The sequence below is a fragment of the Takifugu flavidus genome, chromosome 5, assembly GCF_003711565.1.
Source record: "Takifugu flavidus isolate HTHZ2018 chromosome 5, ASM371156v2, whole genome shotgun sequence".
In the NCBI taxonomy this organism is placed as follows: Eukaryota; Metazoa; Chordata; class Actinopteri; order Tetraodontiformes; family Tetraodontidae; genus Takifugu; species Takifugu flavidus.
The window spans coordinates 9,781,735-9,806,011 of NC_079524.1; the positions used below are offsets into that span (position 1 = coordinate 9,781,735).

A 24,277-nucleotide genomic window follows, 5' to 3' on the forward strand; every position below is an offset into this window, starting at 1 on the left:
GTTTGCTCTTTAATTTCCAAGCACCCACGAGAGAAACCCATGGCTGCTGATTGTCAAGTACAAGATTTTCTTTGTTCATGATGATTGCAGAGAACAAAAAGCCTAATTAAGGTCTAACAATTGGTCCAAGTTATCTTAGAGGTTAAATATATTGTGGAGTTTCAAATCTTTTCCAGAGTGCTGTGTCCATTCTTTTCTTATTTGAAAACTGTACCAAAGAAAAATAAAACACTGATATAGCTCCACTAATACTGACAATACTGTTTCATGTTTAACACTCTGCCTTTCAGATTTCCATTGTCCTTTACTGTTCACATGTGCTGTGATGTTCACTTCATGTTATACATCCCAAACTGAAGTTAACTAATGGCCAGTTTAATGAAGAAGCTCAAGATTCAACAGCAGTTTGTTTCTTGAAGCCATGCCTGACTGATCCCCTCATTAAATTCAGTTTTCTGTCACTTCAGCATTGCTGCAAAAGCCTCAGCAGCATTTTATCTTTGGCACAGATGCACCTGTGAAGTTTCTGCACCTTTAGATGAAGCTTCTGTAAAATTCTGGAGATGAGCCGAGAGAACTTGTTCAGATCAATGGTGTTGATGAGAGTCACAGCTTCTTTGATGCTGATTGGGAATAAGAAAAAATAAATAGGTAGCATCAGCGTGGTGAGGAAAAGAAAGCATAAGAGTATTAGGTAAGAGACACAACATAAGGAAAATATGCTGTCAAATAAGTGGTGCAAGCGGCAAAACTATTCGTTTATGTGAAACTACCCAAGGTAAATACATAAATGGTTTACTGTATGGTAGAGATTTTAAAATCTAAATGCATTTAAACCACTTTACAGGAATGTAGCTACTTCACCGCCAGTGCAAACCTTGTGTATAATTGCCACTGATGGCACCTTTTTTTATTAAATGACACGTAGCCTTCGGATATAAGGTAAGACATAACTAAATACGTGTTAATGTTTACCCACCTTTGTGTTTCTTTTATAACCGAAGCCATTACTGCCGTTGTCTTTGAATAAAAAAGGCAAAAGAGCAGCGAACTCGTCTAAATCTGCATCAGTAACGTCCCTCTGCTGCTGTCATTTCCACTTCCTGCTGCAGGTCACGAGACGGATCACGTGATCACTTTTGCGGCGATATGCAGCGAGAAAAATACAGTCTAAACAGCAAAAACTTTATTATTTTAATATCATCATGTCCTAACCCTATCATTTCTAAAGTGTTACTTCCAGAGAATTTTTCATATTTGCAGCTCAAGCTACGTAACGTCTACGAACGCCGTAGTGGCACTACGGGAAACATAAAAGGACAAAAAGTTTCCAGGGTGCCGAACTAGTAGCTGCAAATCATGGCCATGGCATAACAAATAATGGTCTGTTATTCACCCGAGCACACATTTATGTTAGCTACACGGTTTATCTTCAAAACGGATCCAACCATTGTTGCCAAATCACTTAAAGTGCATATCAAAGTAATAGGGAGAGTAATATTTGATGTCTGTATCATTGACATCACAATATATTTAATACCCCAGCACACTGGGTGACTTTCAACTGTTTATTATATGGAGAGGAAAACAAAAAATGCATGGAAAAAAACGGGGGTAAAGGAGAGAAATTCATTTGAAATGAATTTGCATACAAAGATGAAATGAATCATTTCAACACATATATTTAAAATTTATATTGTTGGACAGTGCCATATATCTGTAATATTTTTATTTTATTTTTGCCACTGAATTCAATAAACAAGCTGTAATATATAGCTTTCAGTACTATAGCATACCTGATCAAATTTGATTATCTAAATGGCTTCATGCTCTGTTGACTGGGGTAACCAAGCCAGAATAAGCTGGTTGTGCAGTCCCAGAACGCCATTGCCAGCTTTCACTTTTAAATAAACATTTCAGTCAGACACAGATCTGCAATGTAACAGCTAAACGTCAAGTGCAGACCTTTACCAAGGCAGAAGGAATGTTTCAGTGATAAATAAATACTGTGGTTTAGTACTTTGTGAACAAAAACACACATTGAACTTTTTTTTTAAGAAAATAAAGAAATAACAAATCAAGCAGCGTCAAATCACACAGTACCTTTGAGATGGTCTATTGTTAATAACAGTAATTTGAAATTTTGGTAAACACATTGCATCACGGTAAACACTGGCTGACATCTGCAGGCTCAGGATCTTGTCACCACTATTTGAAGGACGGTAAATTTGGCACTTTTATGCTGATGTCACCAATGTTGATGTTTCTGGGCATTTCCGGGAGGTTCATGTTCTTTACAGCTGATACAGCACGAGCAGGAGCTCCTGCAATACCGGCCTACACACACAAAACACACACAGAGGGATGTTAAGATAGAATTCACTTTTAGAATAAACACTGCACATGATAAAACACAGTACGTTCAACAACACAAAAAACACACAGAATAAACTGCTGACAAAATGCAAAAGCACTCAAAACTACTCAGACAGACAAAATGTACATTCAGATGCCTTCATAGCCTCAAATGCACATGCATTATTTGGTTCTATAATGGTGTACATCACAACCAGAGCCAATTATGATTCAACTGAGAGGGCTGTACTCAACCAATCCCTTAATTTGACGTACTGGAAGGTATGGGACACTCATCAAATGTGCAGCACTGTTCAGAAAGCAAATCCAGCAGACTTTTGATCACCAGTGAGGGTAATAATGCAGGGAGAGAATATAATAAAGCAGAAAATAGAAATGGATTTGGATATGAAGACAGAAACAGTGCTTGGATAGACAAGTATGGGAAGGATGTGTTCACCACAATGAAACAGGTGATGTTGTATTTCGACATGGTTGACTTATTGTATTTTCAGGAAACTACACATGACCCAAAATATCTAACACGTTTTTTCGAATACAGAAGTAACGATGATGTGCCATTTACTTGTCTATAGTGTCACCTATTGGTACTATTAACACTGTGAGCCTGGCAGGGCTAAACTACGATGACAAGTATATATTCAGAGGAAGGGGGCACACTGCTCTAGCACAATGACTCTCAGTGTAAAAATGGGGAGGTAATCAGGGAATGCATCAAATAATACATTTAGGAGCACAGATAACATTTTTGGAGATCAAATTGATGTTAGTAGATGTTTGAGAATCACTGCAGTTAGAGAGGACCCCCTCCCAAAATAACTGAATCTTTAGCAGAAAGACCCAAAAATGGCTAAAGGCCTTCAGCACAGAACTCCACGTTCACGGCCTTAATCGAGTTTTCAGTGACGCACTACATATTTCTGCAATCTGGATCAATCCAGTTTATTTTACTTCAATAGATCCTTTGTCTTCTGGCCATTTGTCTGTCTGCCAGGAGTCAAAGATTGTAGCTAATGTTAGACGGAAACACGAGCGTTGATTGAGAGGAATGCTGATAAAGCACATGGGGCACAATATTGTGCATATTCTTGAGACACATTTTCTTTTTCATAAGTAGGTGCAAGCCAATAATCTTTCATTGCAAGTCCATAATAGTGGGGTTTTATCCGCTTGTGTTTGTGATAATGAGGGATTAGGGATCATATCAAATTGAACTGAATTATTACTGAATTGGCTACAGATTAAGACTCAGTTTCTAGATATGACAAGTGTGTGTTTATAATGAAATAAATTCTAACTGATCTCCTAAGCTCACTAAAAGAAATTAGAAGATTTTGCTGCTTCCTTCAGCATCGCTTGAGAAACAACATCTTGGTTACCACAAATAACTCTTGGTTGCCTGGCAACTGGTCCTACTGAGAACCTACTGAAGATTTACAAGTTTCACATGTGGGGCAATGCTTTTATTCAAGTGTTTGAGTATTGTGTACAAGCCAAATGAAATGGAGGGATAAAAAAATGATTCTTTTAAAAAAATGGCACTCTTCAGAGTGGAGTACTGTGACCAGGATGTTGGAGTTATTCAACGCAAAAATAAATAAATAAAACCCAAAAAGGAACTACAGCTAATTCCACAAAGGAGTGGCTCAATTTCTAGAATACACCTGATTCTTCTATAAGAAAAGTTTTCTCCTATAAGGTTGGTTTTCAGTCTCGACTGACTCAACCTTATTATTATTTTCTATTATTTTAAGTCTAATTTTTAAATGAAATCTGGACATTTTTGGGTCAGTCAATAAAGATTCTTTTGCATGTTAGTGACAGCAGTTTGCTATTACATGGAGGGCCATATATGAAGAGAACTTCAGTTGGGTTTACAGTACTTGGTTGTAAATTTAGCAGTACCTGTGTCTACCTGTCCTGCCTGGTAGACTGAAAGATAAACGTCTGTAAAGAGAGAGAAGAATGGAAAGAACTGGACAGGGTCAGGACAAAGAGGTATGAGGAATGTTAAAGCAGATTAAAGTAATTACAGTTCATCTCCAGAGAAACAAAAAGAGAGAACCTATCTTAGACCACAAATTATTAAGAGCAGAAAAATAAGACAGCGATGGAACAACGTTAAGCCTAAAAATGACAATGCCAATAATCAACCAGTGAAGGAGAACAGCTCATTCTTTGTTTCTCCACAAACTGTCCTATAACTGGACAGTGTCATTATTTAATTAGCATCGGGGTGGTTAACCGCACCAGCCGTGGTCTAGGATAGGTTCAAGGGGGAAAGACAGAGCAGCTCTGATGACTGTTGAACAGTAAGAGACTCTGCTTATAGAACAACTGAAAAAAGAAGATTCTGTTTGGTTGAAGACACACGATGCAGTTCAGATTAATTAGACAAAAGCATAGTGGCCGAGGCTAAAACCTTCAAAAGGATATCATAGAGAAACATTAAAGCACCAAACTGAACCCTGCCTGTGTAAGCTTCCATTTGGAGTTTTATGGGCAGCATCTCTCTGTGCACAACGTTCCCAAAGCATTGCCAAAATGTGCAGCGCAGAAAGAAAAAGAAAAACGGGCTAAATGGTTTAAGTTTTATGTAAAATCTACATTATGCAAAAAAACACATTTTTCAAAATTGTCTCTGGCTGTCATTCTGGTTAAAACTATTAAATGGCTAAATGTGTGTTTATTTGCTTGCAGAAGCAATAGGGAAAGCAAAGCGTTGGAACTGGCCAGTAGAGTGTTCACTGGAGCAGCATTCGCTTCAAAAAATCTGAGAGAAGAAGCCTACAAACATCATGTTTGCATACCTCCTGCCTTTGTGCTTGAATTTAAAGACAGTGATTTGATGATTCAATGGTCAATGGTTCACTGGACAATGATCAAGTTAATAAATGTCCATTATGTGACAATAAAGGTGACTATGATACTGTACTTTATACAGAAGGGTACAGGAGAGGATATGCTGAGAACCTGTGTTTGGAGCACTGCAGCAGCAGGAATAAAGAAGACAAACACTCAATAGTCATAAGGGAGCATCCACACGGCCACTGGAGAGTAGCATGCATGGTGCAGCATACATGCATGCCTGCATACTGTGTACCATACCTCAGAGAACGGACGAAGATTAAAATTGTACATACAACAGGCAGGCGGGGGGCCCACGTACCTCAGATTTCTCCATCTTGTTCTGGGCATCCACCTGTGTGATGATTTCATTCATGTTGGTCTCCAGGACCATCCCTCCCATCACCATTTCTGCCAGAATGTTGTGGACCTGCAGACAACATGATGCTGTGAGTGGGCAGCGCGTGAGTGAAAGAGGCTTCACACTTCACACAGATTTAAAAAAATGCAAGAAGAAAACTGTCAGGTGTCACTTGCAGCACAACAAAGTGAGAAAACAATGGTTCAGACAGGAATGTAAAAGTCATTTCTGGTCTCAGGCAATAGGTTTTTCTAGAACCAAAGACATTAAGAGTGTTATAAACACTAAGTTATGAAAGATTCGTGGGCAATACCTACCTTGTCTACATGAAAAATTAAGTCAAGCTCACAGACGTTCTCAAAGCATTTGTCCAAGGTCTCCACAAATACCTAAAATGTTAAGAATGGAATGTAAAAATAACAATTCAGCAAAAGATAAACAGCTGCAAATGGCAAAGGTGGTCATAGATGCGGCCTGGTCTCCCCAGACTTTACCTGGATTAAGTCTAAAATTCCTAGTTCGCTCTCTGAGGAGTCCACGCAAAACACAAAGTAAAGCGTGGCGTAATGTCTGTAGATCAACTTGTAGTCTGAACCTCCAATCAGCCTGAAACACAGGAGACATTTAAATGTTGCACCCACACCTGATAAGGTCACATTCTAGGCATTGATCAGGAGTTCACAAACACCGGTCTCTCCTCCGACCATGACCCGATATAAATATCTAATCACAAAGATAATATCTCACAGTCAAAGACAACACAGAAGGCTTGGGAGAGAAAAACACAATGTTTTCAGTTGGCTGAGCAGATATATGAGCGTACAACTTGATAACTTGCGAAGATATGATAGCTGTTTTTCTTGTAGGGGATCTGATAAAACATTAGTGACATCATGGGTTTCCGGAAAATGCTGCATATCGCAGGCGGGTAAAAGGAGACCTGATTGTCGGCTCATGAATAATTAATAAGCTTTAAACAAGCACAGTTGTTACAGACTGTCATCATGTGACCCTCTCATTCTTCCTGCTCTTTGCAACTTACATTCCACCTTCCAGGAAATTGCAGACATTCTCGTCTCTTTTCGAGACCAAGTGAAATGTTTCCCTGATGATCTGTTGCTCTGTGTCTTCATTCTGTCAAATGGAGGGAGAGAAAGGAGAATGGTTAGGTGAAAAAAGATACACTCCAGTCTGTGCTTTGTTGGCCTAAATCCATCCAGGGAGCAAATGTATTATTTCCAAACAACAAACAGGGCTAAAATAAGGTTGCTCTGATTTCTATCTCCATGTTTCCAAGTGAGGATTTAAACAAAACTCTGCCCAAGGGTTTTAAAGTGATTGCTTCCCTGTACCACGTGAGCAAGGCCAGTCTTTAGCTTGTTTGCTAATGATGAGATGACTTAAAACCTCAAAAGGTGCATCCGCAATCATACAATAATTTGCCATAAAACTGAGGCCAAACTGCTCTAATGTTTTTAGGCCACACTTAAATTCACTCAATGGACAAAGTCAAATCTGGGGTGCAGGTTGAGTTCCGAGCCGACCACAGCGAGCCCCGCTAACATCCTCCAGGCTCGTAGCTCGTAAAGAGCTCAGCTGCCTGGAATGTTTAACTAGTCATATGACCAGAAGCACAAGATCAGTGAGGAAACTCACAGTTATGTCACTGAACTGTGAGATTGCACACCAGCACAGCAAGGGGAACATTTTAAAAACGTCTCAGTCCAGTAACATCAGGCACAGATTAGTGCCTGATTCTGAGAATGTTGCAGAGAAACACAGTATCAAAACATATGTGAGTAAACTGCAGGCCTTTTTTTAACTGCATGTCAACATGTCAACATGCGTTGTGTGTTTGTACATGGTGTGAAACTGCTTGTGTACATTTGTCACTTTCCCACCAGTGGAAGGAAACCGCCTTTAAGCTGAGTCAGCAGCTCCTGGCTTTGACTAATGGCACTACTGACACAAATGTCAAGTTTTATTATCTGTCTAAATCTGCATGGCAACCAGAAAAGTGAACCCCTTACTCGATTTTTAAAGGCAAAGTTATCTTTGCTTTACAGTTTTGAAGCAAATGCACAGAATATGTTGAATGCGCTGCCAGGTGACGACACCTCGCAGCCCAGGCTCAATAACAGATGCAGACGGTCCAAGCTTGGTTAATAAATCCAATTATCAAAACCAGCCAACGCAGCTTTCTCCTGCAAAGGATGGGCCGATGTGTCAGACGCCATTTACTAAAGAAATGAGGATTATTGACAGATGGAGTGATGATAAGGTCTATAGCTGATCGATAGAGTTGGACCGTCGGGACAGGTCATGTGACCCCAACAGTGGAGTGACTTGACTGTTTTCGTGGGCTCACAGCTGGATTTCAGGGCAACCTGGTCCCAAACAAGCATTAACACGATAGCCCGGCGTCGGATTGCACACCATCAATTATTCATGGTTAATAAAGGACAGGATGCATCAGACTGACTGTAGATATACCAAGTTTGAATGTAAAGGGCGTCATTTAATTGCCTCATGAAGTCAAATTACCCGACAAAAGCGACATCCACTTTGATTTATGATATGTCTACAACAGCCATGATTTTGCCGATTATAACGACTTTTATCATCTGTGTATCATCGGTATAACAAAGTAACGTGTATAATACAAATGAGCCGCTACTCACATAGTGTTCGAAGAATTTAGAAAGCCTCGGTTTTCCGTGGTTGTTGAATATTAAAATAGCTTTTATCATGATGGTAGCGGGATGGAGGGAGGCGGGGAGGGACAGGAAGTGATCAATCTGTGGGAAACTGGCCGTGGACCCAGACCTGACCGGGATTTGTCTCTAAATCCCGTCGTGGTGTACGGTTAACACGGGATAGCCTTAAGCTGCACGCCGATGCGACTTCTCCATCGTCTCTTTACGGAAATATTCCACGTCAAACGGACCAGTAGCCTGCCTCCTCCCGCTACGGTAGCCGCGATGGGTCAAACCGGCCCGCTATTGTTCGGTTGTTTATTTTATCTCTTCCCTTTGGTTTCTCTTTTTCGAAGGATGAGCATGTCAAAAACTCGGGAAAATTTGCATACATGTCAGGTCTGGGCAAAATTCTGATATTTTAAGACTGACTCCAAGCCCTCCACAGAGAAATGACTCGGTATCGCCACCTATACTGCTGCTGTAGTATAAAAATAAACCCGAGTGCTGAAATCAGTTAACAGCTTATTACCACATACTTTATTAGAATGATTTAAACTTTTCTATACGTGCCCACGACTCTCTCCAGAATCCAGCAATATATTAATAATCCCGCCTATTTCTGGAGACAGCCAACGTCCACTTCTTACTCTGACCTTTCCTGATCCAACACAATTAGTCCAATCAACGTCATTACTGTTCTTATTTACGCTCAGCAAGTTGGAGAAGTTGTGAAGCTTCCTGTAACGCGTCTGTGTGGCAGCGATGCAAATTTTATTGATGTGATCTTGAGTCGCCACAAAAGTTTGAAGAGTTCTCACTGCCAGATACTTTATTCTGCCAACATTCAATTTTCAGAATATGATAATATCAAAGCTTCTAATAAAGTGATATATTGGAATTGCATATCAATCATAGCGCCTCCTGCTGGTAAAATTCAGTAAATTGGATCAACTTTATCAAATTACTGAATTTTTTATTTAAAACATGTTCAAAAACTCCGATTAAATGTGAAGTCGCCTGTATAGGCTTCCACATGCATATGAATCATACACTATGAAATCTGTTGTTTTGGGCATTTTAAATACTCCCATTCTCTTGAAAATGAAAACACAGAGCTAGAGAACATATCCAATCATACAAAAATGCCTCTGTCAACCAACACAAACAGGTCAGACATTTTAATTAAAGCAGTCAAATTTGGTTCATTTCTACACAGACAGATCGATTTCCCATTCGGGAGGCTCATTTTAAGACAAATATACTTGTAAGTCATTAAGTGTGTCAAGCTGCTGTTTTGACTGATATTTATGGCTGGAAACGGTCTGCCGGCAGCCGTGTAGTGTTGTTTATGTAAAACGACAGACAGAGACAGACAGACAGACAGACAGACAGACAGACAGACAGACAGACAGACAGACAGACAGACAGACAGACAGACAGACAGAGCTAGATAGATAGATAGATAGATAGATAGATAGATAGATAGATAGATAGATAGATAGATAGATAGATAGATAGATAGATAGATTTAAACTCAATAGATATGAACCAGTCTAATTTTACCCTTGTTACCAGTTTGATCAGGTCAGTTTAACTTTAAGACACAGGGTGCCGCAACAGAGCATGTTGAGCTTGGAAAAGTCACGGGCCAAAGTTCCAAAGAACACTGTCAGCAGTTTTAAGCCAAAATGTTAGAGAGGGGGAAAAATGCATTTCTCCAGATGGAACAGCCAACCTCAGCTCGGGTTTGGGGTGAACAGGAGCCAGTAATCATTGAAATGTGATTCCTGAACTGTGTCTTTCAATGGTGTCTTAGATAGGGATGGTTTCACTTTTCAGGTGCCATTGGTATTTTTTTTGAAGATTTATTTATTTATTAGGAATCATAATATGTGGTCTGCACATTTCTATAAATTGATCCCTTCTTTTTTGGGGGGTTACAACATGATCTGAAATAACTCAATATCCTTCCTTCCAACACTTGTCTGACCTGGTTATCTTGTTCTACAATAATGGCGTGAGGGAGTCATCCTGAGGACAGAACTACTAAGATGTCCAGCAGCAAGTTCCTTTTGGCTGTTTTGCGAGGACCAAAAATAAAATTCTTGGAGATATCACCTCATCTGTGATTTCAGCTGAGAGCTATTCAAGTGTGCTTAACATAATTTGAGATTTCCACTTGTTACTGGGGCAAACTGTATGACTGCGGGTCGGCAAAGAGGATGGATAGCCATTGTTTGGAGAAATGCCCCGATAAAAAGGGAGCAAAAAGGGGGAGGATGTGTGTGACAACGTGGTAGAATTGGGCTGAAAAAGGATTAGTCCACCTTCACGCGCGACACCCGTATGTGTTACTGAAGACACACAATAATTACAAGAGAAAGTTGCGCAACACCTGTGTCCCAAGTGTGAGGAGGATCAGATAAATCCTATTCTGATAATGATTTTTATGAGCTTAACATTTATTCCAATTGGTCGGAGAACTGTGGGCGTCCACCCTTTAGCATAATGGTACAGTCCGTCCCCTCTCGCTCCCAAATTATGCCAATGGCCTATAAAAGTAAACGTCTGTGCAAAGTTGGAAGGACAAGTCAGTTGTTTTGCTTGGAGAAAAATATTCAAAGTCACCATTGAGAATCAGGGCAGCGACATGGAGCAGACCGAGGTGGTGAAGCCAGAATCCCTGGACGACCTGATCAAAATCCTGCACACCATCTTTGAGAGTGACTCCATCAATGTTGAAGAGGTCCAGAATATAATGGAATCATACGAAAGCAACCCCCAGGACTGGATGAAATATGCAAAGTTTGATCAGTATAGGTAAAAGCAGTTCGTTTTATAGACCCGCATCGTATTGCAGCGGCTAAACGATCTAATATTGATCATGCAATGTTGTAGCAATGTTGTTGTTCCGGATCTAAGGTGGGGAAAATTTCAACCCATGAAGCTTAGTATGTCATGAAGTTTCATTGTTTTTTACACCTTCCTTTGCATAATGTCCGGCTTTGGCCATTGCAGTTAATGTTGTAACAGAAAAACGTTATTATATATTTAAATATTCCACATATTTGTTTGCAGTCATTTGTTAGTAATTAATCAACGTTGAAGTCCCAATGCATGCACTTAAATGTGCAAAGGAAATCCATTCAGTTTCCCTTTCACTAAAGTTGATTGAGTAGTTAAAAGGTGACTTGTTTATTTATCTGTTTATATGAATTCAGATGCACAAACATGCTGTTTCCCTGTTACAAAAGAATTCCAGAGCTCACTGTTTTTTCCACTGCTGTTTTGATTAGTGAGGGTAAACGGAGGGAGGGTGAAGAATCCATCCAATCAACACTGAACATGGGCACACACCCGCTGTGGTGCCACCTTCCAGGCCCCCCAACAGCCTCCACAGTGTTTGGAGACACAATCGCGTCACAGTCGCGTCAGTCAGGGACATGTTGCGCTTTGTAAAAGAAAATAAAGTGTCAGTGAACCTGACTGTTTGTGCACCGGGGGTCACGTTGGCTGCTCCGATGAGGGTCTTGTTTGCTCTGATAAATGGGAATCACATTTCCTCATGAATATTCTGAAATGAGCTCTCTTTCTGAAAGGGCTGTGCTAACTCCCTCTGGAGCCCCCGCAGACATTTTTGTTATTCTGCACATCACTAAAATGGTCTAAAGGCTGTCTCTTCTTTCATTTCTGTGTGAAGTAAAGACTTCTGTTGTCTGGCAGGTACACCCGGAACCTGGTGGATGAAGGGAATGGAAAGTTCAACCTGATGATTCTGTGCTGGGGCGAAGGCCACGGCAGGTGAGCCGCTCCAGCGACCTCACTGCCAACGCTATACAGGCGTTTGCATTTGGTCTTATTTTCATTTTGTGCAAAGTTCACCAAGATTACGACACAGACTCAAACCTATGACGCCTCTAACTGCTCCATTCCCAGCCTACCTGACCGCAGGTCACTTATTCCAGTTTGATTCTCTGGAAATGGTTATGTAAAGATTACACGTAGCAGAGTGTGAGGGAGTCACTGTGTTAAGGCTGAGAATGGGCTTCCTTACAGGCTCAGTGAGGATTTTGCTGCACAAGTAGGCTGAAACCTCTGAGAGGAAACAAAACCCTCTCCTCCCTTTGGACTGGCTCGCAGGAATGTGGCACTGCTTTTGGCCACAGCGTCACTAAAGTGAACTACTAACCGTCTGTGTCTTGTGTTTGAATTTGCAGTAGCATCCATGACCACTCAGACTCCCACTGTTTCCTGAAGATGCTCCAGGGTCAGCTCAAGGAGACACTGTTTGATTGGCCGGAGAAGAAAACGCATGGAGACATGGTCCAGAAGTCCCAGAGAGTTCTTCAGGAAAACAAGGTCGCCTACATCAACGGTGAGGAACAAGAGCTGTGATTGTTGCCTACGCTGTACCGACTTCTGCCGCTTATATAAGTATTTCAGAGTCCACTCTCATTTCCTGGTCTCGGCACCCTCGACAGCAGAGTGTGACCTTTCCTTCGCGTTCCTGTGGTTTGCTGTAAATCTTTGCCTTTCATGTATGCTGTTCCTCTCTTACCTTAGACTCCATCGGCCTGCATCGCATGGAAAATGTCAGCCACACGGAGTGCGCTGCCAGTCTGCACCTATACAGTCCGCCATTTCAGTCCTGCCAGACCTTTGACCAGCGGACAGGCCACAAAAACACCGTCAAGATGACCTTCTGGAGCAAATACGGACAAAGGACTCCATTTGTAAGGCTCTTTTAATCAATATACTTTGATATTTTGGTGCTTATAAAGTCCCAGGCTACAGTAACACATTAAAAGATTTAGGTTTCAGAATTAAATAAGGGAGCAGCAGCAATGGTGCTGAAAGAGCAGGAAACTATAGGTCTTGTGTTTAGGCTCCCTGCTCATTAGGCGTTTTTGCTGCTCCCATTAAACACAATCCTGTGAGCCATTAAAGCAGCTCCCTTCCGGGTTTATGAGGTTTCCATTATAAAAAAAGGTGTTTGGGTTCGCTGCCATCTGTTTAACCAGAAGAAGGCTACGAACCACCTACCGCATTTCAGCAGCATTGACAATGTTCTACTGTGATCTGGATCCCAAACGGCACATTCTCAAAGGGGAAGGCATGAAAAACAACAGTGGCTTATCAGAAATGTACAAGTTGTATACACACACCTTGACCACAATGCCTTCTTCTCAGTGTAGTGGCTTGCAACATCAGACATAGATGATAAGATAATAGGAGGGCATAATTGTCGAGAACAGTTTTGCGCACCTCCTGGTTCTTAAAACGGTTGTGATCTAGGGCATTTCAGTGATGGATAGATAGATGGGTGAATGGATGGGTGGATGGATGTCCACATGATTCTCTAAAGTGAGTCCAAACACTATAGGAACAATGTAGAATCTGAAGTTATCAGCCGCAATTTGGAATTGTTTGATACTTATGCAATCCTGAAGAATGATTAACCACGTCCCCTTTCTTTCTTCACTCAGGAGTCGACCATTTCACAGGAAAACAACTAGGCGCCGCGGCCGAAAAGAGGCTCCAGATGATGAAGCAAGACGTATTTAAAAGTAACCCCCTGGTGAAATTGATTGAAGACAAACACTGTTGGGGAAATGAAACGTGGAAAGACTCAGACTTGGCACCCATTTAAAAATAAAAAATCAGGAGCGAGCTGGTTCAAAAGGACATCCCAGTAATTAGAATGGCTTTATCTCTGCTCAGTGTGAGCTTGGCAAATACTGATGAGCACAGGATGAATGCATGAATACGCTTGGATGTGGATTCAGTCTGTCTTTTGTTCGCCCGAAGAGACACTTTTCCAACAACAACATTCCTGTCAGTCCACAACCTGTGTTTACCGCGCATCTCTAATGTCATGGCTCATGGTTGGAAAAAGAGACAAAAAAAACTAGATCTTTAAGTAAAAGGAGAAAATATTGCTAAATAGTTTTTCTAAACTTGTGTAGCTCAACAGTTTGTCAATAAGCAGTTTTGTTATCAAGAATTTTTCTATAGCTGTATTTACTGTCCAATTATGCCACTTAAAATTGTCTTAACACCTAAACAGATGTGATTGAACGATTGTTTGTACACTCTGATTAACAGAAATGTTTGTGCCATTTGCATTTGGGAGGAGAATTGTAAAGCATTTGCATTTGTTGTTAAAAGTGCCATGGTTGTAATTTATTTGCATTTTATTTTGTCCATTGAAGGAATATTTATATGGGCGAGAGGCGATGTTACCCCTGACTGTTTTCATACTCTAGTCTTCGCAGTCTTTCAGCAGAGAATCCTTTTTATAGGAAACGCTCAGACGTTTTCCTCAGGATTTTGGCACATTTAATTGTAGCTGTATCCTCAGAATGTGCCTTTATTATTTTCTTTTTTTTTTCTCAACAGCACGGCCCCACATTATGAGAAGCAGGCTTGCTTTCCTATGATGCAGTAAATGATAAATCTGGCCATTAAACGTCAATATCCTTTCACAGAAAGTCATTGTGTTGTCTTCATTTGTGTTACGACTGAACATTCACAATTGGGAAAAGTTGAAATGCACAAACCGCATTTAGCTATAAAAGCGTTAGCGACCAAGCCCTCAAACGTCACATGCTTCGTGGAAACATTCAATTCTTGCAAAGCTCAAAGGGAGCATGGATTTTCCCCAACTACAGTAAACCAATATAAATGCTGATCTGTAAAACACATGAACAGATAAGCCGTGTCTGCCATCAGGCTGACGAGCAAGTCTGCACTTTAGCTGGACGGACATATTGATCGGCCGGTACTGTTGCGTTAATGATTAGCTGATAAGAGAATCCGCAACGTCTGCATGTTTTTGCATCTCCTTGGCAAGCAAAGTGGATCATCCATCAGACGGGCACGTATTCTCAGAATAAAGATATCGAAGGTGTGACGCTTCTGGGAAGATGGCTGATGATAATGAGACTTGGTTGGGGACGTTTCAATTGGACGTGAATGTGCAGCAATGTTTTCACCGTGCTGCAGCGCACGTTTACAGGTGTGTCGGCGTGACAGTTGTTTGTAAAGGACAAGGGTCCAAACGGACAGGACAGTCCCCAGCTTCAGGGACGTCTGCAGGCTTTGTGCCAGGTCAGTCGCAGCGTAGCCGACAGCCGAGATTACACAACCGTGGAGCAAACGGAGGATGAACCAGCCTAATGCACAACATCTCGTCCATCTTCTCTAATAACACCATTAGATATCAGAAGTCACTTTTAATCATGAATTATCAGACAGATCCTCAGGTGGGTTGCTAGAATATTACATAAACTCCTGTAATGGCAACAGTAGCTGGCAATGTCATTATTATTATTATGAAAATGATCTTTCAGAAATATTGAAACAGTTGAAGGCCTTTAGGAAAGATGATGCAAAATGTTTTACTGGTGCCATGACGGTTTTGTAAGCATCTTCATTGCTCTTTCATGGAGCCGAAGGCCTGCGAACAGAAAGTGGTTTCATTTCAGCTTTTAAACCTTTAGATGATGAGACCATTCAGTGGTCTCGAAATCAAATTAATGATTTGATATCCAGCTAAATATTGGCTCATCCAGGAGACCTTGAGCTTTCTTTGCCGTAATTGTACAGATTGAGTCATGATGAGGTAGAACATCAGTTTATACAGTAAATAAAAGAGCTGACCCAGGATCAGCCTGGCCTGATTTAACAGGAACTTTGTGATGCAGCCTCTGTCCGACCAGTCACATCAACTTACACTCGCTGTGTTCTAGCCTGGCCTCTGCTCTGTGGTATCAGATGGAGCGTGGCGCGTCCATCTTAGCGGAACGCTGTAGTTCACATCCATCCCAACATATTTGAGATGGACCTCACACCGGCAGCACTGAGCGCAGACCGTGGAAGGGTGTGATGTAATGAGGAGAATGAGCAAGCGAAAACTCCAATAACGTTCAAGGAAATGAACAGGCTTCGATAATTAACTCTACTTATCAAAAAGGGCTCAGCTTCTTGATAGCGAAGCACTTCATAAAGGAAATGTCACATAACATTTATCACACTATTGATACCGTGCTGCATGATAGCCCATTATTTATTGCATCGCTGATAAACCCGTTCTGCACTTTAATCCAGTGTTTTGTTTGGGATCTGACCCCAGTGCATGCTGGAAGGCTACTGAAGCCGTCCATAAATAACAACTTTGTAGGTGATCAAAAATCTTGTGAAATTTGAAAAAACACTTAAAAATGTATTGTTGCCAAGATTGTGCCGTGCGATAATAAGATGCTGCAAAGATTTAGGCTTCTAGGACTTTTAGTCACTCCTGAGATGCCGTAATTTGTCATTTATTGCCTAAAATATGTCTGTGTATTGAAAATGAACAGCACGGTCAATAGAAATTAACTCTTGTCAAGTTTCATGGATTTGTACAAGTTTTAGATGCAGCTGTTGTCCCTGAACAGGACAGATGACTTCATCGGACTTCACACCCCACACAAGCTATAGGTTTTATTCAGTTTTATTCGACCGCACCGCCTCTGCACAGTAATCACCTGCTTCAGCACCTGTCCTGACTCACTCACCACAAATCATTCTTCAGACGTTTTACTCATTTGGGAAATGATAACTCCTTTTCCCCTCTGAAACCTTGTGAAATAGCAAAACCTGATATCAGCAATGGCTGTTATAAACTCACATATAGAGGTAAAGGCAACTTCAGCCACCAGGTGTGAGAAAATTCTTAGACTCATTGAGGAGCATTAGATGTCAGTACAGTTTTTGTTTCATTTTATAAAATAAATGTTAATATTTGAAGATTCGGACCGTAAACTTGCTGTAAAATATGGTAACTTCCGTTAAATAGTCTCATAAGAGTAGTGTCACTTGATTTTACTCCAGGATGAAGATATGCTCAGCACAAAAACACTGCGGGCAGCTGTCGCACCCTGGATTTTCCCTGATTGTTCAGTCACATTTACCAGAATCCCACTAAAAGTACGAACTTGAAACATAAAAGCAAAAGCACCACGAGGACAAGAATGTTCTCTGGAGAGGTCATCAGAAAGAGTCATTATCTGACATTTCTTCCACATTCAGGCCTGAGAAACTGGAATATCTTGCTCCTTCTGACCCTGAGCCCACCTCCCTCAGCACTCCCTTTCCACTCTTTCTTGACCTGTGTGAACCAACACACTCTGCTTTGTCACTGAACAGTTCACTGATGCTTGACCTGCCGGACAGCAAACCACGAGATCCGCTGCTCCTGTTAGAACTTCCGTCACTCTTGGAATGGTTTGACTGGGACTTTTTGGCAAAGTAAACCTTATCTAAGGATTTCTGGCGACAGGAGCTGTGTTCCGAAGAGGACTCCAATGGCGTTACTGGCTTTGAGTACGTAACTGGTTCCTGATCTTCACTGTGAGCAGGGTCTGCTGTGGGTCTGAAGTCCGGACTGAAGCTTGGTGGCCTGGATTCCCTGACAGAGGGCGGCGATTGGGGAGCAACGGCACCAGCTGGAAGGATGCTGGATTTCTGCAGAAAACAATAATTACCAAGACAGAACATGAACAGACTAGTCACAACACTACTATCAAAACACATTTAAGATATTCAAGATATACAGTACATCTCCCACTATAAAGTCAGCCATTTAGAATAAATACTGGCCCATTTCCAAACCACTAGAAACAGAGAACAGATCTCCCTCCCACCCACAAATATCAAAACTAAACACTTTAATGCCATCTGCTGTCACAATAGTCAGCATCTTTTGGACTGTGACATCACCCAACCTGTTATGCAGTAGCTAACGTTGCATTAGTAATTTTTTATATATTTAATATCCTGGATAAACAGGAGTTGGCTAATGTTACTATTGGCATTTATTTTCCCTCATGTTATAGTAGTCGGGTGAAATTTTTGCCCTCAACATACACTCAATTTTGGTTCAAAGGGGGCCAATTTCTTGTGGCTGTGCTTTAGCTTAGCACTGGCTTGGGTTCCCTCACCAAAGCTGTAGCATCACTCATGATCCCGGTCTGATGATCCCCTCCTATCAGTGATGGTGCAACTCCGACCGGTGGTTCCATTGTAGAGGAGAACTGAGGTCTTCCAAGAGGTTGGAAATCTGACCCATCAATTCCAGCCACTGAGGCTAACTGACCAAGGCTAGAAAATTAGCAATAAAATCCATCAACACAAGAGTTTAGGTATTCAGATTTCAAATCAAGCAACAAATATAAATCTAGAATCTTAGGATTTGAAAAGAAATGCTGTAAACTGAGAATGTTCAAAAATGGAAGCGTTAATAGTTTGTTTTGTTTTTTAAATCAGCAAATGAACATAAGAGAAAACTAAATGTGCCCTAAAACTGCCCTTTGCTACAGCCAAATATTTCACATTTGACTCATCACTGCTGAGGACCTGCTGCCATTTTCCTCCACAGAAGTCGAGTCGTAGTTGACTTTGTTTTCATGTCGGAGGTACGGCTGCGACCCTTCCTTGCAGACCAGACCTCTCTGGACAGTAGACGGGTGTACCTGGGTCCCACTGGTTTCTGCCACTTCTGAGCTGATGGCACTGCTGGTCATCTTCCCATTGTACAGGGAAAAATCTTGATGTGTTTTTCATCTGCTGCACTAGGTTTTCGAGGTTTCTACGATCCCCAGCGTTGCTTTTTTCTTTCTACTCTTTCAAAAGAGCGTGAACATCTTGAAACACCAGCCTGCTTTGGGAGGCCTTGCTAATGTAGTATAACAACCTTGTGTCTTGTTGCTGCACTCAGCCTTGCAAATGTGTTTAAGCTGTGACATCACAGCACAGTACTGTAAATAGGGGTTACAGAAACCGTTGGACAGTTGACCACGGAAGCCATGTGATGCTTAGCAAAAAGGAAGGGACCACACATTGTATTTTCTTTTTTATCCTGGATTAACAGTCTTTCACCAAGTAAAGGGCTGGTAATGGTAAACACATTCAGACGAAAGAGAAAGTTGACAAAGGCAACACTCACCCAGCATCTCTGAGTAGGTCCAGAAAAGCGTGGAACTTTCTGAATGACTTCTCGATGCTCTCGAGAACTGCCTCATCGTCGAGGGCACTGACTGCAGGGGGGCCAGAGGCTGCAAGAGCTTTAGACAGGGAGAAGTTGGCATTCCGAAGTCGAGCGTTTTCTAATTCATACTGAGGGGAAACAGGGATAAAGAACAAGCATCAATTGTTAATGTATCAAAAACATCATCTATTTATATGAAAAGTGTGTTTGCTTTTAACTATCTGCAGGCAAAAAAAAGAAATGTCCTAGTTTAATATGACCATGGAAATATTTCATTATTGATTAAAAACTGCCCAAATAAGGAGGATGTGGTAATTGATAAACCACCGGATGAACTAACACAACAGCCACATAAACCCCATTGGACAGCTTGTCCAGGTACATAGGCAGGAAGACATTTTGAGACGACAGCTCACCTCAGTCAGTCTCGACTCAGCTGTGAGCCTGGCTGTCCGCTCCTCTGCCAGCATCAGACGGCACTCCTTTAGCTCCATCTACAGGGCATTCACACACAAACAACACCTGCGTGAGTCTGAATGCTGCACAGGTCCAAATATTGCTTTTCTTCTTCATAAGAGTCACTCAGGATTACAGAAAGCCTGGCATGACTAACCTGCAGTTTCCCAGTGTACACTTTGTCCTGCAGACACAATGATCTCTGCTTCATTCCGACCACTTCTTCATCTTCCTGGCCGTCTGAATCAGACTCCACAGTAACCTTTACAGAAGAGGCACCCTAACGACGGGATAACGCCCACTCTGACAGGGTTCTGAACCAGTTTTATGCAAAATCTTGGGCATAGTATTGGGGTTATTTATAAGCCACAGTGCGGTGACAATTACGCCGATTAGAAACTGACCTGCAAATTTGGATTCCTCACGCTGGCACCAGGAGACATCCCCCTGGAAGAAATACATCAAATAAACCTTTTCTCCATCAAATTGAAGATAAACATACTTCAATCTTTTAGTTCTTATTCAACACTGTTTGCAAAACCCTCCATCATGCTGTCCTCTCACTGTTGGTAACCAAAGAATGTGCTGTTCTATATGACCAAAGGAAGATAATATGGCTTAATAAACTCATTACTAAGTTGTTCAAGACAATGTACTCACCTCTCGCGACCGGCACGTGCAGCCGCACGCCAGGGCACATGACAAGCTCTGGAATGGGACCTTTGAGCGTGGGGAACGCCTGGTCTTGAACCTCTGGGAGAAGATCTTTTATGACAAGCTTCAGCTAAGGGTTCAAATATCACAAATTAAAGATAAATGATTTTTTTATAACATTTTTTAGAACATTTTCCCTGAGAAATGCATGTCTATGCTTCAGTTGTCATTTTAAGAAACCAAAAAAGGTACACGTACACATCCTTGTTGTTGCTTTTACTTTGGCTGTTCTGCGTACAGCTCGCAGCTTTGGGCCAGGGGCTCTTTTTGGCTCTGCAGGCTGAATCCAACAATACTGCAGGGCACATGTGACACATATATGCCTCATTCAATAAAATACTCAGGCATTTTTCTGAAGGATGAAGGGCATGAAAGATGGTCTTTTCTCCCTCTCACCTCTGACGGCTGTTTGTCAGCATTAATCAGCACTTTCTCTATTACAGTTTTAATAAGGTCCCGGTCTGTAAATGACACAAAAATATTTGGATTATTTCTATTTAAGATTATATGGAAATCCTATAAATTTCTAGAATAATAATGATATAAATGGACTTATTTCGATTATGTAAAAATAGCTGAATAAACAACACAACGCTTGTTACCAGGGGATGTGGTGAATATCCACCTCTGCCGCAAAAATTCAGCTGGAGAATGAGATTTAAAAAGTGTTTTTTTTTTACCTATTAATGCGTTATTACGAATGTCCAGCACATGAAGAGTGGAATTAGTTTTCAAAGCCTCCAGCAGCCGTTGAGCCCCCTCATTGGACAACCCACACTTCTGCAGGTCCACAGCTGTTCAATAAGTCATAAAAACAGATGTTGGGACAACAAAAAGAACAGTGCATGGAAACATACAGACTGTCTTTCATGGCAAGTCTCTCAAAAGCTGATATCTACTAACCTTTAACCCAGAGGTCCTCCTGCAATTCATGCGCAAGAGCAGCAGCACCTCGGTCTCCGATCAGAAGGTTGCAGTTGAGGGTGATGCGGCGTAGACCTCCCATACCTTTAAACTGTGGCCGACGATACCTCAGCGACTCAGCCCATGCTGTTCCATGCCTCTGCATTCCCTGATACTGAGCAAAAGTCATTTAATTCATTATCATGTACATTAAACTTTAGGCAGACTGTTATTACACGCATTATAAAACCAACATAAATAGTCCACCTTGACAATGTTGGCCATGTGCTCCGCACCTCTCCAGGTGACATTGCATCCCGTAAAGTCTAGCGTCCGGATACTTGTAGAATACTTTACACTTTGGCAAATGACTGAACCACAGAAGAGGCAGGTATGAAGACAGCTATCATGTTATACATCTTAACAGTCTTAATTTAAATTAATTAATAAACATACTCTACCCTCTAATCCTTCATCAGAGATTGGACAGTTAGCCAGAGACAGATTTTCCAAAGAAACACTTTTTGCCAAACCCTAAAAAAATGAATTTCAGAATGAAACACAGTAACACAGCAGCTCCTGAAATTCACACTTTAATGCATGCATCAGAAATCCAAATATTATGTATACGCCGTATCATTGTTTTTTTCAATGAACAAAAAATTGCAGGGAAAGATTGAGATAAAATATTCTGCCTTTCTCCGGTGTTTTGTTTTCAGCACAAATCGTGTCTTTGGTTTGTTTCTTTACCTTTGACAAAGCGATCAGGTCTCGCTCTCTGAGAGGAAGCCCATTTAGGTGCAGAGTCTTGAGTTTGGGTGAGATAGTCAGACATTCTCTGAGGGCCTTGCACAACTTAAAAGTCATTTCCTTGGAGCGGATAGCTGATTTGATTTTCTTCACATTGGGTTTATAGTATCTTCTATCTAAAATGGATATATGATTATTACAGGTGACCGATAATGTACATTCAAGTTCAGAATGAAACTTACAGCTAGGTGTTGAAATGACGAATGCTTTTGAGTATCTCAAGTTAGTTTTGGACATTAATTAATACCTTACCAGTGTCACCAGAACCCAGGTAAGGGTGGTACGTGCTGCTTATGGCAATGTGGTGAAGGTGTTTGTTGATGCAGATTGAGCTGAGGAGAGGGGGCCAGTCCTGTAACGTCACCCTGTCTCCATTAAAGTCCAGCATCTCCTTGTCTAGATGCATCTTGATGGCAGATAAAGGAATCGAATCCTGTTTGGCACAAGCATTCTCATAGTGTGCCAGAAAATGATGGGCAGCACGTTGCTGAATTTGAGCATAGTCTTGCACCATCATTTATCTAGAAACAAAAGAAGTTGTATGTCAAATCTGTAAGAAAAAATACACTAATGAAAAAAAACAACTTAATCTGGTCATAAACACAATTATGCTCTATAACAGTGATCAAAAGAATGAACCAGAACACACAAACATAGTCCAACAAAGGCAGCTTAATTTTCTCTTTGGCAGTGTTTAGCTGACCTCTGATAATGGAAGTCAAATGTGAAAAAATACCGGTAATCAGCATTCAAAAATACATGGCTCCCTCAGTCCAGTTTGAGTATTAACCATCTTTATGTGCTGTATTAACCATTTTACGTGCTGTGAAGTTTAGCGAAACACTGAAATAAGTCTAAAACTTGTTTGATCCTGCTCAGAAAAGCTCTTCGACCATAACTGACCAATGTCGATAGGAGGTACCTTATTTCAGTGACGTTGGCAAACCAAACTCTTAGCAACCGTCGCTACAGGCGGGCTGGGAACGATCACAGCTACTCTGCAACCTTCATAATTGATCATTCACTTGACGTAATGTTATGCCTTGCATGTATAATAATCTGCCCTGTCGTCGTGGCTCTACTATTCCGTTTTATCCTTGGCAATCAATGAACTTATATGTTATGCTGACAAAATGATAAGAATCTTTAAAAGTAGTAGTAGTTAAAAGCTGCAAGACGTGCTCGTTGGATTTGTGTTCAATTTTCTTCTTCTGTTCATTTCCGGTACGCTGCACGTCAGCTGAAACGATACTGCCCCCTTGCTGTAACACTGTGTCATTGCATTATTTCTACACCCCGCAGCCCAAATAGCGCTGTATCTCTTTTCAGCCCTGGCCCAAGCCTAAAGTTGCTATTACTGAATTAGCAATGATTGTTCTTCAGATCATAGCTAACTCTTAAATCACATCACTGTAAATCCCTTTTGACAAAGCTGTTGTCACTGTTTTCTTTTTAACTCGCCTCTCCCCTTGTAGACCACAAGGTACACGTAATCATGTGAGTGACCTCATCTATCTTAGATAGATTTACATTTTTGCCAGACTCAGATGGGTGAATCATTTTACTCCTTTTGACCTCTGCATTCCATTCTTTCTATACTGATCATTCATCAGTTCTCTTATCACTTGCATAACCCCTCAACCTAAAACTATAGAAGGCAAACAGTGCCAATTTTTTTTTAACGTTTTACAAGTAACTTGGTGACTTATGATTATGACAAAAACTATTGATTTAAAATTAAGTCAGTTGGTTGAAACTAGGGTTACGTATATATAGGTGTTTTTGACATACTACCAATTCTGCAGAAATGTACTCCCCCTTTGAGGTACCGGTACAATTATTATTGTTGTTGTTGCTATTGATAATATTGTTATTGTTTTTATTGATGTTGCGTAGTTTATATTATTTTTACCTCTTACCTTACATCAATGTCGATAACCATATTACAAACAATTTTACTGACCGTCAAGGCGCTTAGATTTTTTCCACACTTCCGGGTTCCCTGAATGCAGCAGAACGCTGCTAGTCGCGATTGGTCAGGCCGGATGTCAATCAAACGCCCTTCTCTGTATTCCAGTAATC

At 41.1% G+C, this 24,277-nt stretch overlaps 4 protein-coding genes across 12 annotated transcripts in view; 1 reads left to right on the top strand and 3 right to left on the bottom strand.

The window, feature by feature from the left end:
• Positions 1-1,412, bottom strand: part of commd10 (COMM domain containing 10) — a 38,387-nt gene extending 36,975 nt beyond the window's left edge. For 3 of the 4 annotated variants that reach the window (XM_057032761.1, XM_057032764.1, XM_057032763.1), the window contains exons 1-2: positions 980-1,412; positions 533-623 (exon numbers count right to left, since the gene is read on the bottom strand). In XM_057032761.1, the coding sequence (XP_056888741.1) occupies positions 533-623; positions 980-1,008 (120 nt within the window). In that variant the 5' untranslated portion in view covers positions 1,009-1,412. The remainder of the gene's footprint in view (positions 1-532; positions 624-979) is intronic. The other variant, XM_057032762.1, reaches the window with a different exon arrangement.
• A 142-nt stretch (positions 1,413-1,554) lies between these two features.
• On the bottom strand, positions 1,555-8,631 carry LOC130525711 (AP-3 complex subunit sigma-1). 3 transcript variants are annotated; one of them, XM_057032767.1, is made up of 7 exons: positions 8,266-8,616; positions 6,627-6,718; positions 6,079-6,190; positions 5,902-5,973; positions 5,546-5,653; positions 4,282-4,323; positions 1,555-2,337 (listed from the first exon to the last, which is right to left on the bottom strand). In XM_057032767.1, the coding sequence occupies exons 1-6, from the start codon at positions 8,332-8,334 to the stop codon at positions 4,288-4,290; spliced, it is 489 nt and encodes a 162-aa protein (XP_056888747.1). In that variant the 5' UTR covers positions 8,335-8,616; the 3' UTR covers positions 1,555-2,337; positions 4,282-4,287. The 3 variants fall into 3 exon arrangements, with proteins under 3 accessions (XP_056888747.1, XP_056888745.1, XP_056888746.1); XM_057032765.1 differs by lacking the exon at positions 4,282-4,323 and having other exon boundaries at positions 8,266-8,584; XM_057032766.1 differs by lacking the exons at positions 1,555-2,337; positions 4,282-4,323 and adding an exon at positions 5,306-5,363 and having other exon boundaries at positions 8,266-8,631.
• A 2,182-nt stretch (positions 8,632-10,813) lies between these two features.
• On the top strand, positions 10,814-14,774 carry cdo1 (cysteine dioxygenase, type I). Its single transcript, XM_057033709.1, has 5 exons — positions 10,814-11,103; positions 12,007-12,084; positions 12,501-12,658; positions 12,847-13,016; positions 13,770-14,774. Exons 1-5 carry the CDS (start codon positions 10,934-10,936, stop codon positions 13,797-13,799), a joined length of 606 nt encoding a protein of 201 aa, XP_056889689.1. The 5' UTR covers positions 10,814-10,933; the 3' UTR covers positions 13,800-14,774.
• Positions 14,775-16,761: 1,987 nt separating this feature from the next.
• On the bottom strand, positions 16,762-24,266 carry cep78 (centrosomal protein 78). Of its 4 annotated transcripts, none has more exons than XM_057034110.1 (16): positions 24,159-24,266; positions 22,448-22,716; positions 22,136-22,311; positions 21,847-21,919; positions 21,653-21,756; positions 21,386-21,560; positions 21,163-21,276; positions 20,879-20,943; positions 20,681-20,777; positions 20,429-20,552; positions 20,173-20,215; positions 19,926-20,048; positions 19,729-19,806; positions 19,271-19,440; positions 18,267-18,426; positions 16,762-17,790 (listed from the first exon to the last, which is right to left on the bottom strand). In XM_057034110.1, the coding sequence occupies exons 2-16, from the start codon at positions 22,710-22,712 to the stop codon at positions 17,317-17,319; spliced, it is 2,241 nt and encodes a 746-aa protein (XP_056890090.1). In that variant the 5' UTR covers positions 22,713-22,716; positions 24,159-24,266; the 3' UTR covers positions 16,762-17,316. The 4 variants fall into 4 exon arrangements, with proteins under 4 accessions (XP_056890090.1, XP_056890091.1, XP_056890089.1 ...); XM_057034111.1 differs by lacking the exon at positions 24,159-24,266 and adding an exon at positions 23,118-23,416 and having other exon boundaries at positions 19,926-20,030; XM_057034109.1 differs by lacking the exon at positions 24,159-24,266 and adding an exon at positions 23,118-23,416.
• Between the last annotated feature and the right edge of the window lie 11 nt (positions 24,267-24,277).

Bases quoted from the DNA above. Each gene is read 5' to 3' on its own strand.
- LOC130525711 (XM_057032765.1), bottom strand. From the start codon at position 8,334: ATGATAAAAGCTATTTTAATATTCAACAACCACGGAAAACCGAGGCTT. The intron at 6,719-8,265 runs GTGAGTAGCGGC...TCCATTTGACAG, and splicing joins CTAAATTCTTCGAACACTAT to AATGAAGACACAGAGCAACA. The intron at 6,191-6,626 runs GTAAGTTGCAAA...CCTGTGTTTCAG, and splicing joins AATTTCCTGGAAGGTGGAAT to GCTGATTGGAGGTTCAGACT.
- cdo1 (XM_057033709.1), top strand. From the start codon at position 10,934: ATGGAGCAGACCGAGGTGGTGAAGCCAGAATCCCTGGACGACCTGATC. The intron at 12,659-12,846 runs GTGAGGAACAAG...CTCTTACCTTAG, and splicing joins CAAGGTCGCCTACATCAACG to ACTCCATCGGCCTGCATCGC. The intron at 13,017-13,769 runs GTAAGGCTCTTT...TTCTTCACTCAG, and splicing joins ACGGACAAAGGACTCCATTT to GAGTCGACCATTTCACAGGA.
- cep78 (XM_057034110.1), bottom strand. From the start codon at position 22,712: ATGATGGTGCAAGACTATGCTCAAATTCAGCAACGTGCTGCCCATCAT. The intron at 20,049-20,172 runs GTCAGTTTCTAA...TCCCGTCGTTAG, and splicing joins TGAGGAATCCAAATTTGCAG to GGTGCCTCTTCTGTAAAGGT. The intron at 18,427-19,270 runs GTGAGTGTTGCC...CTAATTTTCTAG, and splicing joins GACCTACTCAGAGATGCTGG to CCTTGGTCAGTTAGCCTCAG.